Source organism: Polypterus senegalus, chromosome 7 (genome assembly GCF_016835505.1).
Source record: "Polypterus senegalus isolate Bchr_013 chromosome 7, ASM1683550v1, whole genome shotgun sequence".
Taxonomy (NCBI): Eukaryota; Metazoa; Chordata; class Cladistia; order Polypteriformes; family Polypteridae; genus Polypterus; species Polypterus senegalus.
Window position 1 is genome coordinate 148652830 of NC_053160.1, and position 25581 is coordinate 148678410.

Consider the following 25581-nt stretch of genomic DNA (forward strand, 5'->3'; position numbering starts at 1 on the left):
GTTACATTTTATACATTATTTGGATTTGATCAACATCATTTGGCCTCTTGTTTCTTTTTAGGAATGAATAAATGATTTTTGGAGTGCAGGTAGACTTGCTTTTTTGTTTCCAGCAGAAACTCTGTTGTACAGAAGGTTCACTTAATTAAAGCAAGAATAACTTGAAAACTACAAGCAAGGTGAACTGAAGGCATGCTGCTAACATTTTCATGAAGCTGTATGTTAAATATTTGTTACATGAAGATGAATGATAAATTGAAATAAAATGTAGTGCTTGTATATCTCACCTGTGCACAGTGAAAAAAATGGGCATTTACAAAACTCAATTTATATTTGAAATATAGTGCCAATAATTCACCGGATACTCTTGCAAATTATTGTCTTTGACACAGCCTGCTAATGAAGTAATTTGGTGAATTCATTAAAGGAAACCTTATATAGGGTCGCCACACATAGAAGGGAAGGAATCCATTTCCAAGCACACACCTTCTCAAGAAGTGATTTGAATCAAAGGGCTTGTAGGGCTTATAATCTTAAAAGCCACCTGATAAATAAATTTATTTAAATGTAATATACATTATGTTTCTTCCTTCAGAATATTTGCACAGAGGATTTTCAAATGGCATATAAATAATTGAAATAAAAAGGAATACATATGTAAACCTATCTGAAACACTGTAAAAGAAAACTGAAGCTGCTCATGAAAAAAAAATCTCTAACTTTATTTTGTTTGCATGTATTCCCTCTCAACTCTCCCACTCTTCGACAGTCCTCTGCCCACGTCTTGCTAGCTCTTTGCTCACTGTCTCCCCAACTGTTAAGAAGCTGAAGGATGACTGACAGGAGAAAAAAAATTAAAAACTTTATCCATGAGTTGAGAGTGAGCACTCGCAAATGGTATATATTCAGATTTATATTTTAATATGAAGCTTTTCTTGAGAATGTGATGAATTTTTCATCTCAAAGCGAAGTGTTCTGTTTCCTCATACATCTATCTCATTGGTGACTGGGACTCACCTTCATTTACTTATTAGTTCATGCCAGTAGGGTATTCAATGCAACTGAATTCAATTTATTCTTATTAAGCATACTTCAACTGAATAGCTCAGTATGCTCTAAAATAACTACAAATATATAATTAAAATAAAGAAATTACATATAAATATCCAGAGTTATAGGCATAGAGGTGAGCTTTAAAAGCAATGAATACTGTCTGCCTATACTTTAGCATAACAAGAAAAGGCATCATCTTATAAATAGCTTCTCTCTCCTAGAATTCATATTAAATAGACAATTTCATAAGCTGGAGTGGCAATTGCTTACTTTCCCACTGCCAGGTGTAAAGGTTGGAAATGCCCAAGGTACTCATACAGTATTGATAAAAGCAAAAAAGCATATCTTCAAAACAGTCTAAATGCTACAAATATGCTTCTCTCTGACACTACGCACTGCACTTTTGTTCATGGCCAAGAAGCCAACCTAATAACAAATCAACAAGTGATTTCTTAGTAAATTAAAGCATTTTAAATAAATAATGTGGCAATTAATGATATTGCAAACAGATTTTTGGGAAATTGCATAAAACTACCAACAAGAATTATTTGGTGAATACTGTAAAAAAGACAGTCAAAAGCATTTTTTGCTAAATTTCTGACATCAATGTCCTTTTGATTTGATGTAATTAGAATTCAAGGATTGTGGAAAAAAAAGACAAATATTATGAAAGCACCCACAAACCTCTGTTTGGGTTACGCAAGCTGCAAAACAGGCGAACTAGTGAAACAAACTTCCAGTAAACGGCCCAATAAGCTGTCCCCACGGGCATAAGGAGAATATTTAAGAAGCCGAAAGGCAGTGACTGTTTGAAACTATGCACAAGTCTATTAAGAATAGAAGATCTCAAAAACAAATTGCAAAAGGAAGGACACTTTTAATTGAATGTGCTCTGTATCTTTCATTTAAAAAATAACAAAAACATAACTGATCAACAAGATGGTTTGGCAGATAGCACTGAAATCTGGTAGTAGGATTCAATGTTTGATTTAACAGTAAAATGTTTTTGCTTAGGATGGCCAGGTGAGTTCATTGGGATGGAAGAGAGTCCACAAGGATATATTTTTTCCTTGGCAAAGTGATCAAGTCATCCCCAGGCAGACTTGTGAGGATGGGCTTTGAATGTGCTATATTTGATCTGTATGCTGTGATAAAACTGTAAGATTACGTGCAATCAGCTCTTGAAAAACTGGCCTGGTAGATAGAGTATCTATTCAGATAATGTGCTTCATGAATTTGTTATAAGTGATTTTATGTGTCATGATAAAAGAAATGATGTGAAAAGCACAATATTTTGTTAACAGGGAATAATTTAATTGAAAATGTTTCTCAAGGGGAAAGATAAAGTAAGCAGTAGCTTGACAGTGAACACTGATGTTTTGCATGTTGAAACAGAATTATTACTTATCATCTGGTGCCTGACTGAAAATACAGGACATGCAGTTTTGCTGTGATGGGAAATGAAGTTATGAAAGACAGCTGTGACTCTGTCACCAGACGCTTTAACAAATGGATCAAGCAAGTGGAAAGAATTACAGTGGATACCTCTGATCTTATATAAGACAAGTGAAGAGTTTTATACAAATGTGCTACTTTTACATGCTGCATACTTACAGTTTCCAGATAGATCAGGATAATGCTTTTTGAATGTCTGTTCAAAAATGCTCCACAATAGCTGCCCACTTTTAAACAGTTATACATAAAATAAAATCAAAGAGTAGGTTTCCCTAATAAAAAAGGAGCCTAATGGCTGCAGCAGAACTGCATCAGAGCAACAGCATACAGCATGATGCCACAACTTCTCCCTCTTTCTCTCTCTCGCTTCCTTTCACTCTCGCTCTCCCACCCTGCCTGAATGTCCAATGGATCACTCAGGGCTCTGAAAGAAAGTTTGCTTTATTAGAAATGGAGGGTTACATGAAAAAGGAGGGGGTGCCAAAGCCGTCCCTAAAAGTAAATGATTTAATGGGAGTTTAGTCCATTAATATGCATTCAATATCACTCTCTGTTATGCTGGTAAACTCTGATAAGTTGTTACAAGAAGTGGCTCTTCTGTGACCGTGGCCAATTGCATCCAGCGAGCCTAAAAGACTCATATGTTAATTTTTATGGGAATATGACAGAAGGAGGTTAATAGCAATCTTATCAGTGTTCATCTGCAGAGCATGATGTTATTAAAAATATACTGTACGGTATACAGCCAAAGCCTATGATGCATGCATATGGAACATATTTACCAGTTGGGCCCCAATTCTTTAGTTAGTATACAGTAGCATTTCTGAAATGAGTACACAGCACACAGCAGTACTGCTAATCGGTAGCATCACACACTTATTTAGATTAATGCTGCTCACTTTAATTGCACATGCAAGTGAAAAGCCCAATAAAGTGATTACTATGGCCCACTGAAACAAGGCAGACATGCTAACTGGTGAATGTGGCAGATCAAGCAAGTTTAAAAGCCATTCTCATGTCGAGCATTTTACATCAGAACAATAGACCTAATACCTCAAATCTCTGGTTGCTGACTTTCTTCCCCTTCTTGTTCCACACAATTTTAGGTCGTGGATCTCCCGTTGCTTGGCAAATGAAAGATGCTACTCCTCCCGAGACACCTGTTTGGTCTTCGGGAGTTCGTGTAAACTTTGGTGGCGCTGTAAAAAACAAAAGCAAAACACAAAAAGATATAAATTAATTACCTGAAGTTAGAATTTCAAACTCAAAAATTAATTTATCAAAACCTGTTGAAATGAAAATGCCGTTGTTAACTTTCATACGGTAATGATCAACAATGCTTCCATCATCACTAGAAACAAGTCACTTTACAATCCCATGAGTCCTGCTGGGAAATCCTAGGTGACAAGTGAACTGTTTTGTGTCATTTTATGCTGAAAATTTAAAAAGAAGAATCAAATGTAGGCTTTTTTCAGGTAGAATAAAGAGCAGAAAAACAGCCTACTACTTCAATAACACTGCAGCAACTATTGAAAGTAATCAATCACTAGAAGAAAGAACACTTTCACATCAGGGTTGAAACAAGAAGCATTCTTACAAGATTTACAAAGGCATCCACATTACTATGTAAAACATGAAAACTGCTAAACTATTACAACATATTTGATTGGTTACTGCTTTTTTTCCTAATGCTATCAGACCCCATGAATTCCATGTTGTTTCTAGAAACCTTTACACAGAAACTAAGCATGTTTGAATAAAATAAATGCCTTCACAGACAACACCAACAACTACCACAACATGACTATACGTACAGACCATAACAATGTCCTAAACATGGATTGCTGCAGTAGTACGTAATTGCTTCTCTAAATACTAAATTATCATTTCATTTTCATTTTGTCTGAAGTGTATTTGTAGGTTTGCTGCTACAGTGTAAAGTAACTGCAGTGGCTGTCAACCCACTATTCATATGCAGTATTTTCACATTCTTACCAGAAGATTGACATTTTCAGATATGAAGATATTCGCAGATTCTCACAATTGGCATTCATTCTAGTTGCTGTTATGATGCTGTCAACAATGCTGTTACATTTCAAGTACACTTGTTTCTGTTTCTTCTTCGCATGTACAAACACCTACCCATACATCTTTAATGGCATTCAGTGTCATAGGGTGTCAGCAGCATCAGGTTTAAGGTGGGAACAAACACTAGATGTTGTATCAGGTGATCGAATCCATTTTTATTTTTTTGAAGCTGAAAATACTTTAATTAAGACTTCACTTGGTTAAATTTCCAAATTACAGTAATTTTAGTGATTGGGTTGTTCATTTTTTAATTGTTTAACAACAACAACATACAAACATCCTTATTTATGTTTCATCCCACTGTAAAAAACCTCACACTGTTCCAGTGTGGTGCCACCCGCGGGTCCCAGTCCAGGTGGGTGTGGCACCCAATTGCCAATGCACCTAACCTGCATGTCTTTGGACTGTGGGAGGAAACCCATGCAGACACGGGGAGAACATGCAAACTCCATGCAGGGAGGACCCGGGAAGTGAACCCAGGTCTCCTAACTGCAAGGCAGCAGCGCTACCACTGCGCCATCCCCTTACAGCTAATTCTAAACATTAATTTCAATGTTAGTACTTTTGTAGCTTGAGGAATAAGATGCTAATATATGCTTTGTAAAGAATAGCAAGTTAGTGTATACAGTACATTATAACACTTGTTAGAAAAATAATTAGACCCTGTTGACCAAAGACTTCAATGATTATTATTATCATCATAAACTGTTATTTAACTTGTTAAAAGTTATAGTACTTTCAAGGTATGTGTCTCATTAAATGCCCTGTGATAATCTGGCAGGCCAACAACTGGTGGTGGCTGCTTTAAAATCAACACTGGCTTCCAGCAGCACTGAAGTGAATAACCACTGACCTTTATGGGGAAGAAGCTGGGGGACATATACAGTTTATAAAGCTCTAAGGATATTCTTCCATTTCAATCTTACTGGCTTACCTTGTACAAAGATGCCCACTTTATGTGTTACTTTTGAAGTATTATAATGTTTCTTTGGTCATTTTAGTTAGGGCCAAATAAAGAATGCATGTTTTCTATTTGTTTATTCAAATACAGATAACGCAGTATTATCTGTTTTAAATAATAAAGTATTATTACCTTTTGACATGTAATGTCATGTTTGGTAAATGATACTATACCTAACATACTATATGAAATTCATATCTTAATTATACCATACAACAAATAGATATATGTAAAACATTCCATCCACTCATTTACTTTCTAAGCCCACTCAATCCAATTCAGGATCATTTGGTGCAGAAGTTAAAGCAAGGTTAAAACTAATTCTAGACAGGGCACTGGAAAGCTGTCTGGCGCACTTGTACAATATGGGCCAAAGTAGAGCTAACTATTAACCTAATACACCTTTAATATTCTTTTAAAAAATGTAAAATATTACTTTTAATGAAGCCATGGCTGTAATAAGCCTTAAGGTTTGAATTCAAGACAAATAATATTTTTCACCTTATCATATATTTTAAATTAAAGAGTCCAATTCAGATTAGATATTCACATTTCCTGTACATATACCTTGTGGAGACAGATCAGTTCCTGTTTTGCTGATATTAAATACAATGATTAATAGTCATCAATCTACTCATTTTTTGTACTTTCTTACTTCATTAAAAGGTCACTGGATATCAGTGCCTATTCCAGCAACAACATGCCCACGGCAGGAACTACTATAAGTTGAAATAGGACACCAGTCCATTAAAAGGTCCCCAAATGGACATATCCACGGTCTATAACGCAGAGCTTAGTCATTAGGATGGGGGAAACCGATTAATTGGCAAAACTATGGGGACAGCATGCACATTTCACAGAAACAGTGACTGGACTGACATTTGAACCTGGGCCACTGGAGCTGTGAAAAAGGATTTCTTACTACAGTACTAAGCAGTATACTAACTTCTTCTAATTCTGTCTGCTGCCACACATTATCTTTAGGTGTCCTATTGAGCTCTGAGCAGTTCACATAAATCATCAAGGAAGAAATACTGAATCCATCAGGAATGAGTAGATGTAATGTCATCCAGCCTGAGGAAGATATACACGCATGAACAAGATTGAAGACCATCACTGTCCTAATACTATATACAGTAGGTAGGCTAAGCACTGTTGGCAAATACCACAGTGTAGGCTAAAATGAAACACCATTACCGTGGCTTTTCCTTATTCACACTAAATGAGGACAAAGAACTGAAAATTCTGCTCTTTCAAATGAACATTTGTCGTTTATTTTTTAAGCTAACTGGCCGAATTATTTACTTCAGGTCTGTACCATTACTGATTACTCTGTATTATACACCATCTCCTTTATACATGTTGATAATACCTGCCCAGGACAATTTAAAAACACTGACATCCAATGCATGGCCTGCCTAAACAACGCCTAAGATTTAAAGTTACTGACAAATGATATGTAATGAGAAGTCAAGCAAAATGACACTTTTTATTGGCTATTGTTAAAAATGCAAGTATTAGATACCAGCAGGTAAGACAAAAAGAAGCTTTTTTTTAATGTGTTTCCTTAGAGAAGTGCTCATCAGTACAGTGCTTGGCAGATTTCAAGTAAGAAAAATTTCTGCACACTTCATTAACCTCTACTGCCTACTGTTCAGCTGGCAGAACTCCACTATACTGACTAATTTTAAAAATCCTAGGCAACGATAGGCTCTCAACATGCCACCTGATACGTCAGGCAAGGCTTGCGGGCTCTCATTGGTCTGTCTCATGTGCTTGAAATAAAGACAAAAAAAAACAGCTTGTACAAAGCAACAGAGAGCATGGAAGAAAACAGTACTCGCATTGTCTAGACCAACCACATAGGCATACTTGAGAAGTCAGACAGAAAGGTGCAGCAAGCAATACACTCACTTTGAGCTTTGCTAGCCATTTAAAAAGACATAGGACTGCTATTTCATATTGTGTTTGAGAAAACAGTAAAAACTTTTTTTCTGTGTAATTTAATCTTTATTTTGGTCATACAGATTAATTATCTACCATAGCTAGTGATAGAGGGTGAAAGATAGATTGAGAGATAGATAGAACTCCCTAAGTTGGGATGGTTAACAGCTTCAGGTCATTACTCTCTATCAATAATTACATGCAAGGCCTTATGTAGTGTCTTTTGTGAAAACACTTTATTCTGTATGGGTTTAGCTTCTTTACAAAATTGTTGTTTCAGCTGCTATTTTAAAATAATAAGGACTAGACACAACTGGCTGATTTAAGAAATTGAATATATAAAGGTCACATGAGCTGAAGATTTTCTTGCTTTTGTTTGCTACATTTCTCACATGAAAATGCTTGCATTTTAAGTGGGGGGGGGCGGTGAGAGAAAAGTTTTAAGGCTTCAGATAGTACAAAATATTTACAGCAGGCTTAAAACTGGACCCATCTAATAATGTAGTGCTTTAGTATAAAGACAAAACAAGGAAAAATGTGTGCTCATTTAACTGGGAATTCTAAATCAAGACTTCAAGTGTGGGTGTGAGCAAGACTGGGCTCTACAAAGACCTAACACCCCATCCATGGTTGGTTCCTGCCTTTCACTTGATGCTGCTGGAATAGGCTCCGTGAGCTGAATTCAGAGGGGCTAAGAAGTGTTACATAAAAAACATTATGACATTTTAAAATATAAAATTTGAAATGTATTAATCAAATAAACATTTGCAGTTCAAATAAAATTGGTAATATAAATTCCTCTTTATACTGCTTTATGTTTAATTTACACTAACTCACATTAATCAAACTATAAGAAACATTTATTTATTTGATTCTTTTTTTGAAATTGAGTTTTTCCCTCTGTGGTGAGCTGGCGCCCTGCCTGGGGTTTGTTTCCTGCCTTGCGCCCTGTGTTGGCTGGGATTGGCTCCAGCAGACCCCCGTGACCCTGTAGTTAGGATATAGCGGGTTGGATAATGGATGGATGGATGGATGGAGTTTTTCCCTTTTGAGGGCTGCAGTGAGCTGGTGCTTATTTCAGCAACATCAGATACAAGGCAGGATCAAATTCTGGCTGGGATATGCAAAGCATACTCTGTGAACTCTGACTTTGTGCTGATTTAGAGTCACCCATGATCACATTTAAGCTATTAGTGTCATTTTGAATAAATAGGGCAAAACATACAAATTAGTCGCAGATCAGTAATTGAACCAACACATTGGTGGCTATGAAACAGCAGCACCATTTACCACTACACTATCATTCTTCACTGGCATGCATAGTATGCCATGAACTTGTTCAAACACAGTTCAAACAGGCTAGACAGTCTCATGGTTTGAAAACCCATACTATTAAAACAAGGAAACAGACACCTTGTTCAAAAAAAAAGAAAAAAAAAAAACATAGTATGCTGGAAAAACTACGAATTTAAATAAAGCACTTGTTATGGTCAAGCTATAATACCTCCTCTGGCTCGTATTTCAAGTGCTTCTTTGTGACTTCTTTTTACTCTCTTCATTATAGTTCATTGCTTACTATTTGTTATAATATTGTTGCTCAATTATAATTAGCTTACCTAAGTATTATCCACTGTTTTATTCTAGTTGGTTAATATTTAGCATCTGTACATGTTTGCAAATTGTTTTAATGTTCCTTGTATTTTATAGGTGGATCCCCACCTATCCATCATAGTTAAGGGTCTGTCTCCCCCAGCCCTATAAAGGTTGGTGGGAATTAAGGTTCAGGGTGGTTCATTTCTAATGTACTCTGGAATTTGGTTGTATTTTAAGTATTATGCACTGTTTTTAAATTCAGATTTATTGGCTTTTGACCTTTTGTTCTGGATTTTAGACTCTATCAACAGATTGTGCTTTTTGGAATAATCTTGCAATTGACTGCTTTTGCCAAGTAATTCTTTTCTCATTATAACCTTGGTTATATTATGCTCTTTTGTTTTTAAATCAATTTCACCTTTTACAACATTATTTGGGCACTTGTCTCATCTCTGTCCGGACTTTTCCGGAGTTCTCCCACTACTGAGACAAACTTCAAAGTTTTTTTTGAGGCTTTTCCAATTTTTTAAATTTAAAAGCCTGGCCTCCCTTCTGAAATTTAGTCAGGATTGAAGCCTCTTGTTTTCCGCTGATCTGACTTGCCTTGGGGTGAGATTTGCTTTGTGGTCTATTTTTGTTATTTTGTACTGCCAGAGCAATCATAACAGCATTTGACAAGAGATACTTTAAAGTGTTCAGGTAATAGGCCTTTTCTGAAGTCTTTTCAGGCTGAACAGGAGCTCTCTGCATGCTGAGGAAGTTGAAACACATAGCTGGAATTTAATTATTTTTTTTTTACTTTTTACTTACTTAGCTTTGAATTTCAAAGAATTAACCTTGGGCATTCTGATAGTGTCTGAAATATGTTCCTGTGCTGTGAGAAATTGTAACAAAATAATGTCAACATGCTTTGTTTACCAGTGTGTGTTCATTGTTGAGCAAGAAAGTGGGGATTTGATGCTGCTGTAAAAGAAGTCACCTTTTAGAGAGCATCCCGCCCAAATTCCCACCTCTCTCTTAGTCGCTTTTAAAAACATTATCTAATTACTTCCACTTAGACTAAGTAAATGTTGTATTATTCTTTGTATCATTATATATTTGCTGTTAATATTTTTGAAGCACATAAATATAATTTTCAATTAAAACCTTAAATGTTAATGCCTTTATCTGAGTTTTGATAGTGAAACCAAGAAGCCAGATTGTCCATTTCTTGTTAGCTGTAGTCCTTTAAGGGCATAAAAGGATGGTTAATTGGTGGAAAAACTGGGTTGAAAGCCATGTTTAGAAATTAAGACAATTCCATGCAGCTAGTAGTTTATCACAGAGGTGCCTGGTGTATAATACAAACAGAGATACAGGTACAAGTAACAGGTAGATAACTGTTTTTGACATTTCTTCCTATTCCACATTAAAGAAAGAACATAAAAGGCACATTGCCCTTGAAAGTACCAAAAACAGTAAATGGAGTACTAAAGATGTTTGCTAAATTAGATGTTAGAACATGTCAAGGGAAGTAAAAATGTTATAAATTTACAGCAACCAGTAAACTATCAACTTCACTTGTCTTGACATATGGAGAAACCTTCAAGGGATCCTTGCTCATCGTTAGAAAATCCTACTGAAGTAGTGAGATTGACTGTAATATCCACATGAGATTTTTACTATTGGTTTCCAGCTTTAGCTGACAAATAAGTGACAGTTTGATTGTGAGTCTATTAGATGTGGCACGGCAAGGTTGTTGATGTTAGGGCTACCACAGTGCACTGATTTCTCTAAGTCCAGAAGGAATATCCGTGATATGTGAAATGCATTTTCTCCAAATTCCTGAACTCGTTTAAAAACAGGTGTATATGTGACAGGCAATACACCAGCTTGTGCACCGTGTGGCATCACCAATACTAAGCCTAGTGTTAGAAGCACTAAAGCTGCCTCTTACATTAACCCTGAATAAATACAAAGCTTAATATTCCTTGAGAGCACTATATTTATGCAATAATATTAATGTAAATTAAACACAAAAATTACATTATGCTCATTTTAAATAATTGGAAGGCTGCATATTTTCTTATTAAATCATAACATTTCCAACTCTAAATAATAACTTGTCTTAAACAAATTAGCAGCAATCCATTTCATATTAATAAATTACTCACAGTGCTTCCTTTCTAAACAGATTTATGCCAGTCAGTTCTGAAGGACTAAATTCAACAGCTATTTCCAGAAATTAATCGCAATATATTTTTTTGAAATGTATTCTATTTGAAACAACTTTGACTACTGTACAGTTGCTGAAAATGATCCAACCAAAAGTCTTTGAGTCTGCTGAATTTAGTTTTGAGGCATGTAGGAGTTGGGCCCTATCCCAGTAGAAGGGTAGTAGCCAGCTCTGGTTTGCATACTCATGATCACACCAGCACCCAATCTAAGACAGCAACTCAAAGTTGTTACTTAGCCTAACACAATCATTCATTGGCTGTCAAAACAAAATTGGAGCACTCAGAGATAAACTCTAACTGGTACAGGCAGATCATGCAAACTGGCCAGGCTGTGATTTGAACTTAAGACTGCAAATGTAAAGCGCCATGACCAAGTACTTTGCTAGTGTGCTAGCCAGATATATTTTATTTTACAAAATGTCTAGTTCTATGCAAAAGTCTGAAGCCAACAAAGAAAACATTTTTTAAAGCTAGTTATGTACAGTTTTATTTTTCTTATGAAAACACTATATACCATTAGAATAAACTCAGATAAATCAGTTAATAATTTGTATGACTGTGACGATGCGGGTTCGGCTCCATGCAACAACATAGCAAGGGGATGGTACAAAAATGCAAAAGTGCTTTTATTAAAACGGTAAAACAAAACAGTGTTCAAATAGTGCAGTGCTTCAATGTCTTCATTAAATAAATAATCCATTAAAACAGTGACAATCATGGAGGTTAAAAATACAAAAACAATCCTTTAAAAAGACGAGGAGGTTAAAATGTTGCTGGAAACAGTCCTTTAAAACAATAAGCCCGGTGCTTCTTTTACTCTAGCGTCTCGCCTGCTTCTCCCATTTGGGCCCTGCAGCAGGCGAGATGCTCTCTCTGCAGCTGTCCTTCTCTCACTCACACAGGTCTGGAGGCCACCCGATCCTGGCTTCGGTCACACACTCCTCCCAGGCCTGAGACTTGGAGTCCTTGCCAACCAGGACGCTCACAACAAGGACTTCTCAGCCAAGTCTCCCAACTCCGCTTTCTTCAATGGCGAGTCACCTTTCTTGCTAGTCACTCCTGCACTTCTCCAAATGCTCAGCGGTAGCGACTACAATCAAATGCCCTAGATGCTAGCTAAACACCTCGCTAGGCTTGAGCCTGATCTCTCACTCGCCTTTGCGCTCTCTCGCTCTCACCGGCTTTCTCCTGCTCTGTGCTCTCCAGCAACCTCCGTCTTTCTTTCCTCTCTTTTTCCATTCATCCCCTCCTAGCCGACTCGCGCTTCTATATATTCCGAGAGGCCATAGTTGCTGCAGCACATTAGCAACCCCAGGATTGATCACTGATGTGGGCAGTCCCTCACCTGTGCACTAGGTGAGAAACGCCCACACCGCAGATCACCCTGAGATCCGCTAGAGCCACCTCGTCCCCTGAGCGCGGTGATTATTTATTTCAAAAAACTGGCCTTTGCTGAGAGAGCTGTGGACCCATAACACCACAATGACCTTCCTTAGAATGCAAACTGAATAAATCTACTTTGATACACAACTGCGTAATGCTTTTCAAGTAAGTCCTTTGGTAAAGTCTTCCAAGCTTTTGAATTTGCCATAAGTCTCCTTTTCCCTTCAGCTGTTTTTTGTTCCTTCTGTCCAAGAAATCTCACAAAACTGCAGCAATACTGAAGTCAGGACTCTGAGATGACCAATGTAATAATTCTGCTATATGTAAATTGGGTTTACAGTGTGCTAAAAGTTGTTATCATACAAAAGATGAAGTTTTGGTCAATAAGCAATTACCCTGAAGGTACAGCATAATAAATTAAAATCTGTTCACATTTTTCAGCAGTCTTCATTCCATAAATTCTAATCAGATCTCCTACACTAAAATGTACCCTACGCTAGTTGCCACTATACTTCACAGACAGCTGTAGAAGGCATCAATGGACTTCTCACCAAACTCTTCACCTGACATAATGGTGTCTTTGTTAACATAGGACTTTCTGCGCCTGGTTGTTGCACTCTTTTGCTTGTTGCCTATTAGCAGGAGGGGCTTCTTAGCTGCACCATTTTCTATAAGAACATTTGAGACTTCTTTGAATGGGAGAAGCATGTCTATCCAGCCATCCATTATCCAACCCTCTATATCTAACACAGGGTCAAGCAGGTCTGCTGGAGCCAATCCCAGCCAGTCGAAGCATGTACTGTACTTAATGAAATATCTCTGCCAGATTTTGAGGAAGTGCCTTACTAGATTTACTTCTGCTCCTTATGTCTTTAACTTGCCCAGTTCCTTCAATTTTTTTTAATTTGCAAGTCCAGTTTGGTGTAGTTTTGGTTGCTGTCTTAGTAGTTTGTTCCAGATCCTCACAACTCTTGGCAGAAACCCAAAGGCACTTCCTCTTCATTTCCACTGGTGTCTCTGAATTACCCGTAAGCTGAAAGAATTCGGCTAGACGTACTTTATCAATGATTTTGACAATACTAAAGTCCTGGACCAGGTCCCAACGCAGTCTCCACTGCTCAAGACTAAACAGATTTATTTCTCTGAGTCTGTCAGAGAACGTGTCATTATATTCTGGGGTGCATCTAGTTGCTCTCCTTTGCATAGTTTCAAGTGCTTCTATGTCTTTTTTGTAGTGTGGTGACCAGAACTGCACATAATACTAGTGCATTGCATAGTCTAAGTATAGCATCCCCTGGTTTAAATTCAACAGTTTTTACAATATAACCTAACATTTTATTTGTGTTTTTAGTTGCTTCTGCACATTGCTTAGGTGAAGAAAATGTGTCAATATACCTTTTCAGAGGTTGCTTTCTGTCTCTTCCATCTTGTATTTATAGCTCATGTTCATTTTGCCCATGTGTAGAACTTTGCACTTTTCAACAATAAATAGCATTTTCCAAGTGTTTGCCCAGTTCTGAATGTTTTGCTGCCTCCTCTGTCTGCCATTCCTCTAATTTTAGTATCATATGCAAGTTGTTTTGAGATTACCTCTTTATCTGTTCAAAAACTGAAAGAATATGCATCTCTGGTTGTTCAATTTTAATAAACACGTTGACTTAAACTATGTATTTGTATTTATTCTAATATTACATACAACAAATAAAGAGTTAGTGCTCAGATTATTCGATTTAATATAATTTTCTTCCATGCTCTAAGACTTTTGTGCAATATTGTATGTCCTATAACATATATTTATTGTGAATCCAATTATAATGCCCTGTCTCTCAGGAGGATCTTTTGATGAAGAGCACAAAGGCTTTTCCAAGTACTTAAAATGTGTGAAAATATTTCACCATGCCAACAGAAGATGGACACTTTTTCTTCCAGTAATACATATTTTAGCCATGTTATTAAACTTTATACACCAATATACCTCTTTAAAAGTGTCACTCAAGGTAATACAGGAAACTAAATTAAACTAACCTGTGGCACTGGCAATTGGGCTAGCCTCAGATCACCTCATCATACCCTATCTGTCTGGTTTGACTGCATCTATAACACACTATATCTATGACACGCATCTATAACACAGTGTCTACAACACTGCGCCTAAAAATCCCAAAACAGTAAGATGGTTATTAATCATACTAATAATAAGATCATCATCAATTACATTTTTCATACCTCATTTACAGTTTTAAACCTAAATCTAAAGCATTTTGAAAAATGACAAACTGTTATTAAGAAAACATTCCACTCAAATCATGTTAGAAATCTTATTATTCTGCTGTCCAATACCCCACCCCACATCCAGCAGTCAATTTAAAAGCACGGAAGCAAAGAATAAAGCTAATAGAGAGTCACACAGAGAGCAAATTACACTAATGGGGCAAAACATTAAAAGGGAAGCACATATAATTACAGAGTAATGTGAAAAGAAAAAAAAACACATTCAATAGGCAAGGGACACCTGCAGATGTTTTTTTGTTTATGAAATCTGCTTTAAATCAATATTAATACACTCTATGATTGGAATCAAATTAACAGATGCTAGGGAACATTTTTGAAGCAAATAGTTTTAATACATGGAAACAACTATTTATTGGTGTTACGCAAGGAGCACACTTAAGATTGTAGGTCTTGGCACAAGAGGAAAACATTCTTAGCCTAAGTACTTGAACAGGAAACTGACAAACTCTACTGGCAAACTTGCATGCTGTTGTCAAAGACTTTTAAAACTCTTAAGCTCCTTTTGATATTTTGTCAATGAACTGGTTTACCTTTAAAACTGCATTCAATTTGACATTGATAAAGGGAAACATGTTGAGTTTGTGACACTAAATAGTTCCACTTGTAACATGTTCAGTATTTTCAATATATATACTGTAGTTTTATACCAAGACAATTTCACTTGGATAATATGCTGCAGAGAGTGCATAGGTTTTTAGATCCTGTGTATGTTGCTCTTTTCTTGTCTGTGTTTATCCATGGATATTTTTCTACTCATTACACTACTATGATAGGAAGTCTATAAGAAAGTCCACTCTTTTAAAATTGAATTCTCAAACTTCAGACACACGTGTGTACATTAAGTAAGTACTTAATGGTATCTAAGGTGACATCCTAATGAATTGATCACTTAGGTGCCTTTATCTGTCACCAAGTAGGTTATCCACAAGCAACACCCATCTAGAGGCTATTTTCTCTTTTACTGTACTCTTTACCAGAGTTCCATTCACAATGTGTAAAGATAGAGGGGTCTTGTCAACACCAAATACCAATGTCATTTTTCTGTATAATGATACCTGCTAGTTAAATAAATTCATTAGAAGAACGAACCTCATGATGCTGTTTACAGCCTTCTGCAGCTCAACACTACAATAGGTGAATATATACATTATAAAATATGTTACTTGCTTGCACTTCTGGGGAATCTTGAATAAACTAGCAAGTCATGTATTTGAAAACTTAAAAAGTATCTGGAGAGTGGAGGAAATATTTGGGGTGACCTACAATAGCTAACCCAGCAAGCTTGACGGATGGAGCGCATTTCCCTTCTTCCTCTAAAGGTCAGTCTACTCTGGAAGTTACAATTGGTGGATGGTAAGTCCTAAAATTCTTCAGAAAATCTAAAAATGAACACCAGAGTAAGAAAGACATGAGACAGACTAGGAGGAAACTGACAAAATACCCCCCCAGGAGCCTAAAAAAGCAATTCTTCCTCACAAGTAAATGATAGATTCCTAATATGAAAGCAAGCTCAAACAATCTGGAAAAATGGCTACACATTTCAGGGATGAGTTGCAATAGTTTAAGAGACTGCTACAGGACATGGTGATCTAGTGACCCAAAGACATTGTAGGTTCACCTCTAATATAAAAATAGACTCCAGAGATAACCTGGGAGTGAGTTTAGATATTTGAAAGGATGGAGGAGAGATTAGTGTAGATCAGGAAGTGACAGAAGACAACGGTAAGTAACAGTATAACTTTTTAGTCATTTTTTAATTCCCATAGCAATGGTTTTAGAAAAGGACCAGTGGATAAGACATCATATGAGACAAGATTTGAAACCAGAAAGTCAATAACATGATCATCAAAACCAAAGATAGAATCCTAAATTGCTGTCAAAAGTTGTTGCATTATAATTGCTAACCCAGAAAACACTCACAAAACACACTCTTGCTAATCTCTTTACTTTCTTCCGCAAACTCAGATGAAGAGGAAGTGACATTTATTCCCATGACACAACAGTCATTCACTTCCAGGTCATTTACAACAACAGCTCCACAAAAACAATTGTGCTTGCGATAAACAAAATGATGTAACTAAAAAGTTGGTAAAGTAATTCAGATGTTAACTACACTTTCCAAAAGCAAGGCAATTTCAAATTCAGAAATCTTGGGTTAAAGATCTCCTAACTATACACCCAGTCCCTGTGCCATGAAAACACCCCAGGAAAGGCATGAAAATGAAAGAAAAATGCAAATCATTACATTCTTATTTAATTTAATACCAAAGTAACAGAGATGGAAAAAAGCTTGCAAACTGTCATCCATGACAATAAAAATCAACAACAATCTCCAACAACATTAGGATCTCAATTATTTTAGTAATCTTGATTGATACTAGAAAGAATTTAAAAATAATTTATAATAGTTCTGGGCAACAGGTAACAGTAGTATTGGTAGGCAGGTAGAAACCAATCCTGGATGAAGTAAATTGTCCTTGACAAGGTACATACACTCTAGAACACTCCTGCCCAGTTTTACACTCCACGTCCCTGAATCCCTGACTCTCTCAGTGTGCACCTTTACACCTCTGCTTGCATCTCACACTCACACTTCCTTTTTCTTTATGTCACCAAAACCATAATACCAATCAGATTGCTCTGAGGGACTGGTGGTGTTTTATTATACAGTAGATACCTTGACTAATTTAAATAATTTTGAGGTGTTATATTTTACGCTTTTGATGTATGTCCTTTTATGTTTTCATTGAATTATTTTGTGTTGGTAATTAATATGATGGGCTGAATTGACCAATTGTTCTGGGAAGTACATCTTTTTGTTATGATCCCGAACTTTATAAATAAAACTAGGAAATAGCTGAAAAATACACCAATAGTCAGTGTCACACACGTGCGCATGGGAATCAGATGAAGGGCCTAAACACTAGTAATTCTACGCCAAGCCAGGGGGTGGCGGAGTGTACTGACTATCTCTCTCAGTCCCTTGCAGACCTTTTCCCTTGGAAAACTTTTTCCCGGAAATCCCGCCTGTTGCCGGCCCCAAGAATGACGTCACTTCCGGGCACGAGGACACCACTCCCAGTTCCAGCACAGATGATGTCATTTCCCTTCCAGCCCTTTAAAACTGCCATCTTGCCTCAGTACAGGCAGTTCTGTTCTGGAGTCTGAACTAAGCATATCTTGCTATTTAAACACTACTTTTTGCCGGCGATTCAATTATACAGGTGGCTGCCCCAACTCTTTATGATGTCTCAGATTCATTCTTCTTACAATAGACAAAAGATTCTATATGTTTATGTGTGCCCTATTGTAATAAAACTGATTTAAAGTAAATTAAATTAAGTCTTCCATACCCAACTGTGCTGATCCTGACTCTACAGAATTATTATCTCATACATTCAGTCTAATCCCATGCCCTATCAATTCATGCCAACCTATTTAGATTTTTGCTATTTGTTTCCTTGTACGATGTTATGTACTGAATGTTTCTGGACTGTGGTTAGCACTGCTGCCTCACTGATGTAGTGTCTACATTGTCATTATCAGTGGGTATTTTGCATATTCTTCCCATGTCTGTGTCACCTTTTCTCTGGCTCTACTGCTCTTCCTTCCAAATTCCAGAGCCATATATGTTAGGTTCATTAAATATTGTAAACTGAAACTGCCTTGGCCCACCACAACCATGAGTTGGATTTGTTTTTATACCTTGAACAGAACTCTAGTTTTCATTATAAAGTGAGTAGTAGACCCTGCAGTTGCTCTATCTAGGGCTGGTTCATTCCTTATACCCGATAAGTCCTGACACATTCTAGCACTGAACTGGATTAAGCAGATTTAAAACAATTAGCTATGTTATGAATGATCTTATCTTTTACCATGTTACTATAAAATGTAAAGTTTACTGTGATGATGTATTTTGTGGAAGGTGTTAACTGATTGACTAATGAGCACCGTTTAATCAAACTAAGACTTAAAAATTTGGTTGCTTATAGTTCACTGCAAATTTAAATGGATAAATAATATTTTAGAAGTCAGATTACTCAAGGAGATAGCAGATGATGATACTGTAGGCATAAAAACCAAAAGAAAAAAAAAACTGATGTGGGTGTTACATACTGTAGACCAAGAGGTACACCACAAATGTGATGAAGAATTCTTTTATCACTACAGGTCTCCTTATGTCAATAGGCCCCTACAGTGATGGTAAAAATAATTTTACTTTGCAGATAACTTTTTAGAAATGCTCAGTCCCTTGACGCATGGCTTGGTATTCCAATACTCATATTGCTATTTAACCTCCTTGCAGCTCCATAATAGCCAATGAAAACTGCTACAGTTTGGGAGGCCATCAATGGAATAATACAATTCTTTAAACACAATTTTTTCCTACTCTATGGCATTAGTTAATACATTGTATAGAATAACTCAAACCTTGACACTCTGTGATTCTATAGACCCCAAAACAATCATACAGAAAATTTCAGAACCTTGACATACTCCCTTGGAGTTAAGGACATTTCTCTGAATTATCAGTTGTGATGTTTGGCTTCCTGTAAGGAACACCATAACAACCATAAATGTGACATCAGAAAATCAGCATTCAGTCACGTCACAAAATCACACTACTAATGGCATTCTGGCATTTGAGAAAATCCCTGCTTAAAAGCTTACAACAAGCCAGTGTGACAAGGGAAAAAATAAATTGCTTTTGCTTTTAAAATTTCTAAGCTTTGGTTGGAGAACAAACATGCAGAGGGTGATAGGACACCCCCATCCTCCCTATCCCTTTCCTGCTTAGATATATACTGTTTAAGCAGGACAGGCTTAATCTACCTGAATTAATACAGGGACTTGCTCACTTAATCCAGTATTAAGCCTTTGCCCACAAACAAATGAAAAGTGTAAAGCCTGTGCAAGCTAAAAGGTTAGTGACGTGTAAGGCTTCATCTCTCTCCGGAACATTATATAACCCTGTCATATTCACTAACTTAATGAAAGGAAGTTCCGCTTCAAAGCTTCCCACTGCTCCATTTTCAATTTAACGTGGGTAGACACGGTATGAATAATTTGGTGGCTGAAAGCTGCATTCGATCTTTAATATGTTATGCACGGCTTTTTTTCTTTAGATGGCTTCTGAAATAAAGCACTTAAACATGAAAAGAGAACACAGACACTACAAGAATAGTGCAACCTGACTGGCTTCCATCTTTCACGTGATGCACAATGCAGGTAAAATCAAGCAAATGTAAATTTTTTTTAAACTTGTACTTACCTAGGGTTTCAAATATTAATCACTGAACAACACTACACACCTCTCAGTATATGAGACATACTGAGCATTTGGTCCTGCAGATACCATGAAGGAGGTGATGGAGCAATTTACTGGAATCTTATAAGCAAATGTCATGTATCAGTCTCAAGGCATAAAGATAGCAGACCTACAGCATGAGTCAAGGGCGATTTCAATGGCTAGGGAAAAAAGCGCATATTCAATCCTTTAAAAGTATACAATTTTGCTTTTTATTTTCAGTTTAATTAGCAATAAAAATTTGACATTGTTAACATCACCCCAATGACTGCAAAAGGTTAATATTCAATTTGCTATGCAGAAGAACAAACATTAGGACATTTAATCTACAAAATCCTTACAATAATTGGCCTTTACTGACCGTCTACAATAAATGACTGAGCAAGAATGCTTCTGGACCTTACTATTTCTAGATGTTGCTGAATATGTACAAGTTTACAATTTACCTTAATGGCAGATACAGCACTAGAATACAGGTAGAATAATTCCTACCTTTTACCTGGTGTTTCTGAGATAGACTTGAGCTGTGTATGGGGAAGGTAATTTTATTACCTTAAATATTAGGTGCTGTCACACATGCACATCTGAGGATCATCCTACTTGCTCATCCTTGGTAAGCAAAACCACTCCGGGACAAGAGAGGGTGCTGTCACTAACAGTATTGTCTCTTTCTGTCTCCACAGCACTGAGAAGATGACCAATGATGGCAACTGACTCTACATTTTCCAGTCAGTGCACTTTATTTCTGAGAAACTCACAGAAGGTGCCATCTAATTGTGAACTGACACTTGAAAAAGACAGAGCTAAAATCCAAATCCAAAAGACGTTGCGAGACTGCTGAAATGGTCCTTTATTTAATGTACATGTGCCATCAAGAACTGTTTGAGCTTGTTTTTTATTTGCTTGATTAAACGGGGTGACCTGGTTGGTCCCCCCAAATCTGCCTTCACATGACCACAGTGTTTTCAAGTGTTAAAAGCATTATAGACAATATTTTATGATATTAAACCTGTAAGTTCTTTTCACTTCAACTTTTGATGTATGTAAAAGTGGCCTGTCTAAACCACATAAAGAGGTTTAATTGAGAAAGGTGTAAGAGAAGACTAAACAACCAAAAATGAAACTTATTACTTCAATAGGGCACTCTGACAAGAGGAAAGCAAAGCCCTCGAACCATTGGTTATCTTCACGTATGCACACCTCGTGAACATGTTTTGATGAGAACTTTCAAAATGACATGATGCTTACTTTGGACATTTCAAGCTTTTAAAAGTCAGCAGAAAGAAAGAGAGTCAGGATAAAGGAGAACCAGGAAGAACAGAGTCACCAAAAAGACCCATGCTATGAGAGACGTAACTATGTAGTAGTCTTAAAAGACTGAATGTCACGCACATTGCATATATTGGCCAGCACCATCTTTGACAGCTCCTGAATTATCCAGGTTATATTGGTGATTTTCCACGTCCACGTATCTTTTTGTTTGCTACTACTTTTGGCATATTAAATATGTTAAATCTGTAATGAGTGAAAATAAATCTAAACCTGCCAATTGTTTGCTTTGTGGCTCTGTCTTACTGCTTGGGATGTGGATATTAGCAGAAAGTGAGACATGGGGTTAACAGTGACAGTCAACTCTAGATGAAAATGAACTGGAGTGTCAGGTGAGCACAAAGATAAATGCGCAAAAACTGAGGTGGAGGACATATTTTTGGATCTACAAACTTAGCATAGGGTTCCCCCAAAATCCTTCCACGATAGAGCACTCAGCAAATTGGAATTGGATTCACGAGGTTAGAAGATGGATGGATAGAAAAAAGGTAGCAATACCCTGCCTTTTTATGAAATTAAAACAAAAATGATCATCAAAAAGCAGTGCCTTTGAAAATGACATCAAGAACGCATGAAATGCTCCATTGAAACTACTAATATTAAATTGTTAGGAAAAAAATAAAACAGAATAATTAGAATCTTTGTAGTGTAAGGCAATATACTTTCAACAGTAAAGGAATTGTTGACTTGTAATTTGGTAGGAAAAATGCTGATGCAAATTCCAAACTCTTTCTGTGGCCTCTGTGGTAAGAACAGAATGCGTCTGATATATACCATATGCCTGAAGGACAAGAGGAGTGTTTTCTTGTTAAAATTATGAAGTGCACTGTAACATTGCAGCACAAAGCTTCTAATACAGCAGGCTGAATATAATGGACTCTGAGTCTTGTGGTCCCAAAGTTAACAATTAGAAAATGATTCAAGAACTTTGCTTTGTCTATACCTACCTAGTGCTACTGGAAAGGAAATTATTTTGTTGATAAAATTAAGAGGGTTTCAATACAGCATGGTTATTTTTGAGGGAATTGGGTTAAGCTGTTGTTCACTGCTTGGTGGGTTTTGAATAATTCACAAGTGCTCCATCTTATAGCTTTCTATATGTTCGTAGACAAGGAGAGATTGACAGAAATAACATTGTTTTTGATTTGTTTTAGCCTATGTGTCTAATGTAGAATCAAAATGGTTATTCTGCATTTTTTGCAACATTTAGGTGAAAAACATTCAAATACAATGCATATAACATAAAACATCAAAAGACTCAAAGTAAATATGAGTCCTCATATCCATTCGCAATCTCACTTGAATGCCATTCAGGGCTGCTGTACAAAAGTAAGTGGTAATACTGAATTGTCATCATGCTACCTAACAGTAAGCCCAAGTTGCAAATATGGGAAACAGGTTCATGCCACATAGTTTTTTTAACCATTCAATCTTGAGGGGTGCATATACATTAAAAGCACAATGTCTCCCTAGACAATGTGACCAAAGCTAAATAATTTTAGCACACACAAACAAAAGGAGAATCAATCTGACAAACTTGGTAGGTTATATGTAAACCTATTTAAAATGAGAATTCTCAAATGGCAATAGCACAAGTTAATGCAAATCCATCTAATCATTCATCTTCCAAACTGCTTATACTGCTCAGGCTTGAGGGGAGTAGGTGCCTAGCACTGGGGGAATTGTGGGAAGCAACCATGCACGGTATGTCAGCCAATTGCAGGACACTTAAAACATTCAAACATCACAACAGTTTACAATTGCCAGTTAACCCAACATGCATGTCTTAGGTCTGTGTAGTGGCAGAAAGCATAATGATGCACAGAAATATGCCAATGCAATTTAAAATTCTTTGCATATACTGCTTGAACAAAACTATTCTCAATTTTTCAATTAAAGACAACAGACACATACACTTTATCTGTAACACCTGAGCTCTATGGTTGAAACTCTCTTGACAATAAAACCTACTGCCACACTACTAAAGCATTCAGGAATAAACTGCACATCAAGCCAGTCCATGTTCATGTTTGCTTAATGTAAAATTAATCTGCTGCTAAAAGCCTCCCTAGAAGTATTCTATTCATTATTAAATTCCTCAACAAAAAATCTCAGCAATGAAGCAACATTCACAAAGTAATGACATACAAATCTTGCAAGAGTATGAGATCTAAAAATCAAGCCAAGTTTTAGTATCAAACTGATTTGCAGAATGGAGGTTTTCTATATTGGGAGAATGAGGTTTTGTGTGTGTGTCTCTCTCTCTTCACCACTGAATGAAAAGCCAACAATTTTACAACTTTCTTTTTCTAAATTAACTTTAACACCTTTTCTTTCTTTTTCAGAAAAGGCCATATTCTAAGCCATTTAAAATTATTTGGAGGCCTATAAACAAATTATGGGATGAAAAAAGATTAAAAAAATTTTGTTGATTTTAGTATGAAGTAAATTTAGGAACTCTTGCTCATGTGAGATTTTTATCCTTGTGGGAATTAATCTTTTAAGCTTTGATATTCACCCTGAGTGCAAACCTATAATTAGAAACTGTTTGAGAACTGTTAACAATTCTTTATTCTTTAATTAATGCTATCCTAAAGTTGACCTGATGTTGATCTAACTACTAAAATCCTTTCATCCATTCATTCATGTTGTAACCCACTTATCCAATTCAGGACCATAGGGAGTTACTGCCTGTCGTAGCAGCATTGATCTCTGGGTGAAAACCTAATCTTGAACTGGCCACCAGTCAATTGCATGGCATACATAAAAACACACATGAACACAAATTTACCGAGGAAGCATTCTGTTACAGTCAAAAATTAACAAAAATTTGTTATATGTTTAATAAAGACATTGATTGATCATTGATAATTAGTCCTATTAGGGTCTAGGATAATTTTTAGTGCTATTATTAGAGGTAGGCCCTTCAATAAAAAAAGACTGCAATCTGGCCTGGATCTGTGGGCACCCAATAATAATAATAACAATAATAGCAATAATTATATCATCATCACCAAAGTCTACTCTTCCCAACTTAAGTCTCTAGAATTGAATCATGTTCCTAATTAAGAAAGTTCTGAAGCATTCTTGAGATTGGAAAGGGTTACAAAACTATTTATAACACTTCTTAATTTAAATAGAGGAATATTAAACAGATAAATTGCAACCACTGCTACGTTTTTGGGGTGACACAGTAACACAATAGTTGAGGGATCTGACAACCATCTTCCCTCAATACCATGGTTGAACGTGTTTCTGTGTGGAGTTTGCATGTTTCCCCAGATCTAAATGGGTTTTTCTCTGGTTGCTGCAGTTTTTCCCCCACATCTCTAAACACTTGCATTGGCGGATTGAAGATTTTAACTTATTCTCATGGGTGACCTGTGTGTGTGTGTGTGTGTGTGTGTGTCTCGGAACTGAATGAAGCAAATTCGAGAATGTTACTGTAAATTATGCTAAATTGTGCATACCAAGACTGATTGTTTAAGAGCAAGGCACTTATTTCTCCAGGAGGAAATAAAGAACTGCCAAGGAATTGCAGGCCTCTTTTCCTAATACCAGTGCTTATGAATCCACTGAACAAATGTGGCATGTACAGCAAAATATTCATCAATTAATTTTCTAACACCAATTATTGTAATATAGCTCAAGTATGCCACAGTTTACAATGTCAAAATGTTCAGAAATTTTTGAAGTGATAAGAAATATTTTTTTAAGTAAATACTATGTCACTTCTAATAAGAGTCTCAATAAAACCATGAAGTATGGTAGCGGAACCATAATAAAATCAGAGGAATGGCAATTATTCAGTGAATAACGAATTCAGGACCTAATCATAACATATTTAAAAGTTTTTTATACTACTGGGTAGGGAGAGGTAGCATTAGGGAGGTATCCTCCTAGTTATTCTGGGAAAAGACCTCCACTGCTTGTCATATTTTGTAATGAAAGTAAAGCCT

General features: G+C 36.4%; 1 protein-coding gene across 1 annotated transcript in view; it reads right to left on the minus strand.

The window, feature by feature from the left end:
* Positions 1–25581, minus strand: part of LOC120532913 (receptor-type tyrosine-protein phosphatase delta-like) — a 468738-nt gene that overhangs the window by 256622 nt on the left and 186535 nt on the right. Inside the window, 1 exon segment of the mRNA XM_039759401.1 lies at positions 3562–3707. Within this exon segment, the coding sequence (XP_039615335.1) occupies positions 3562–3707 (146 nt within the window).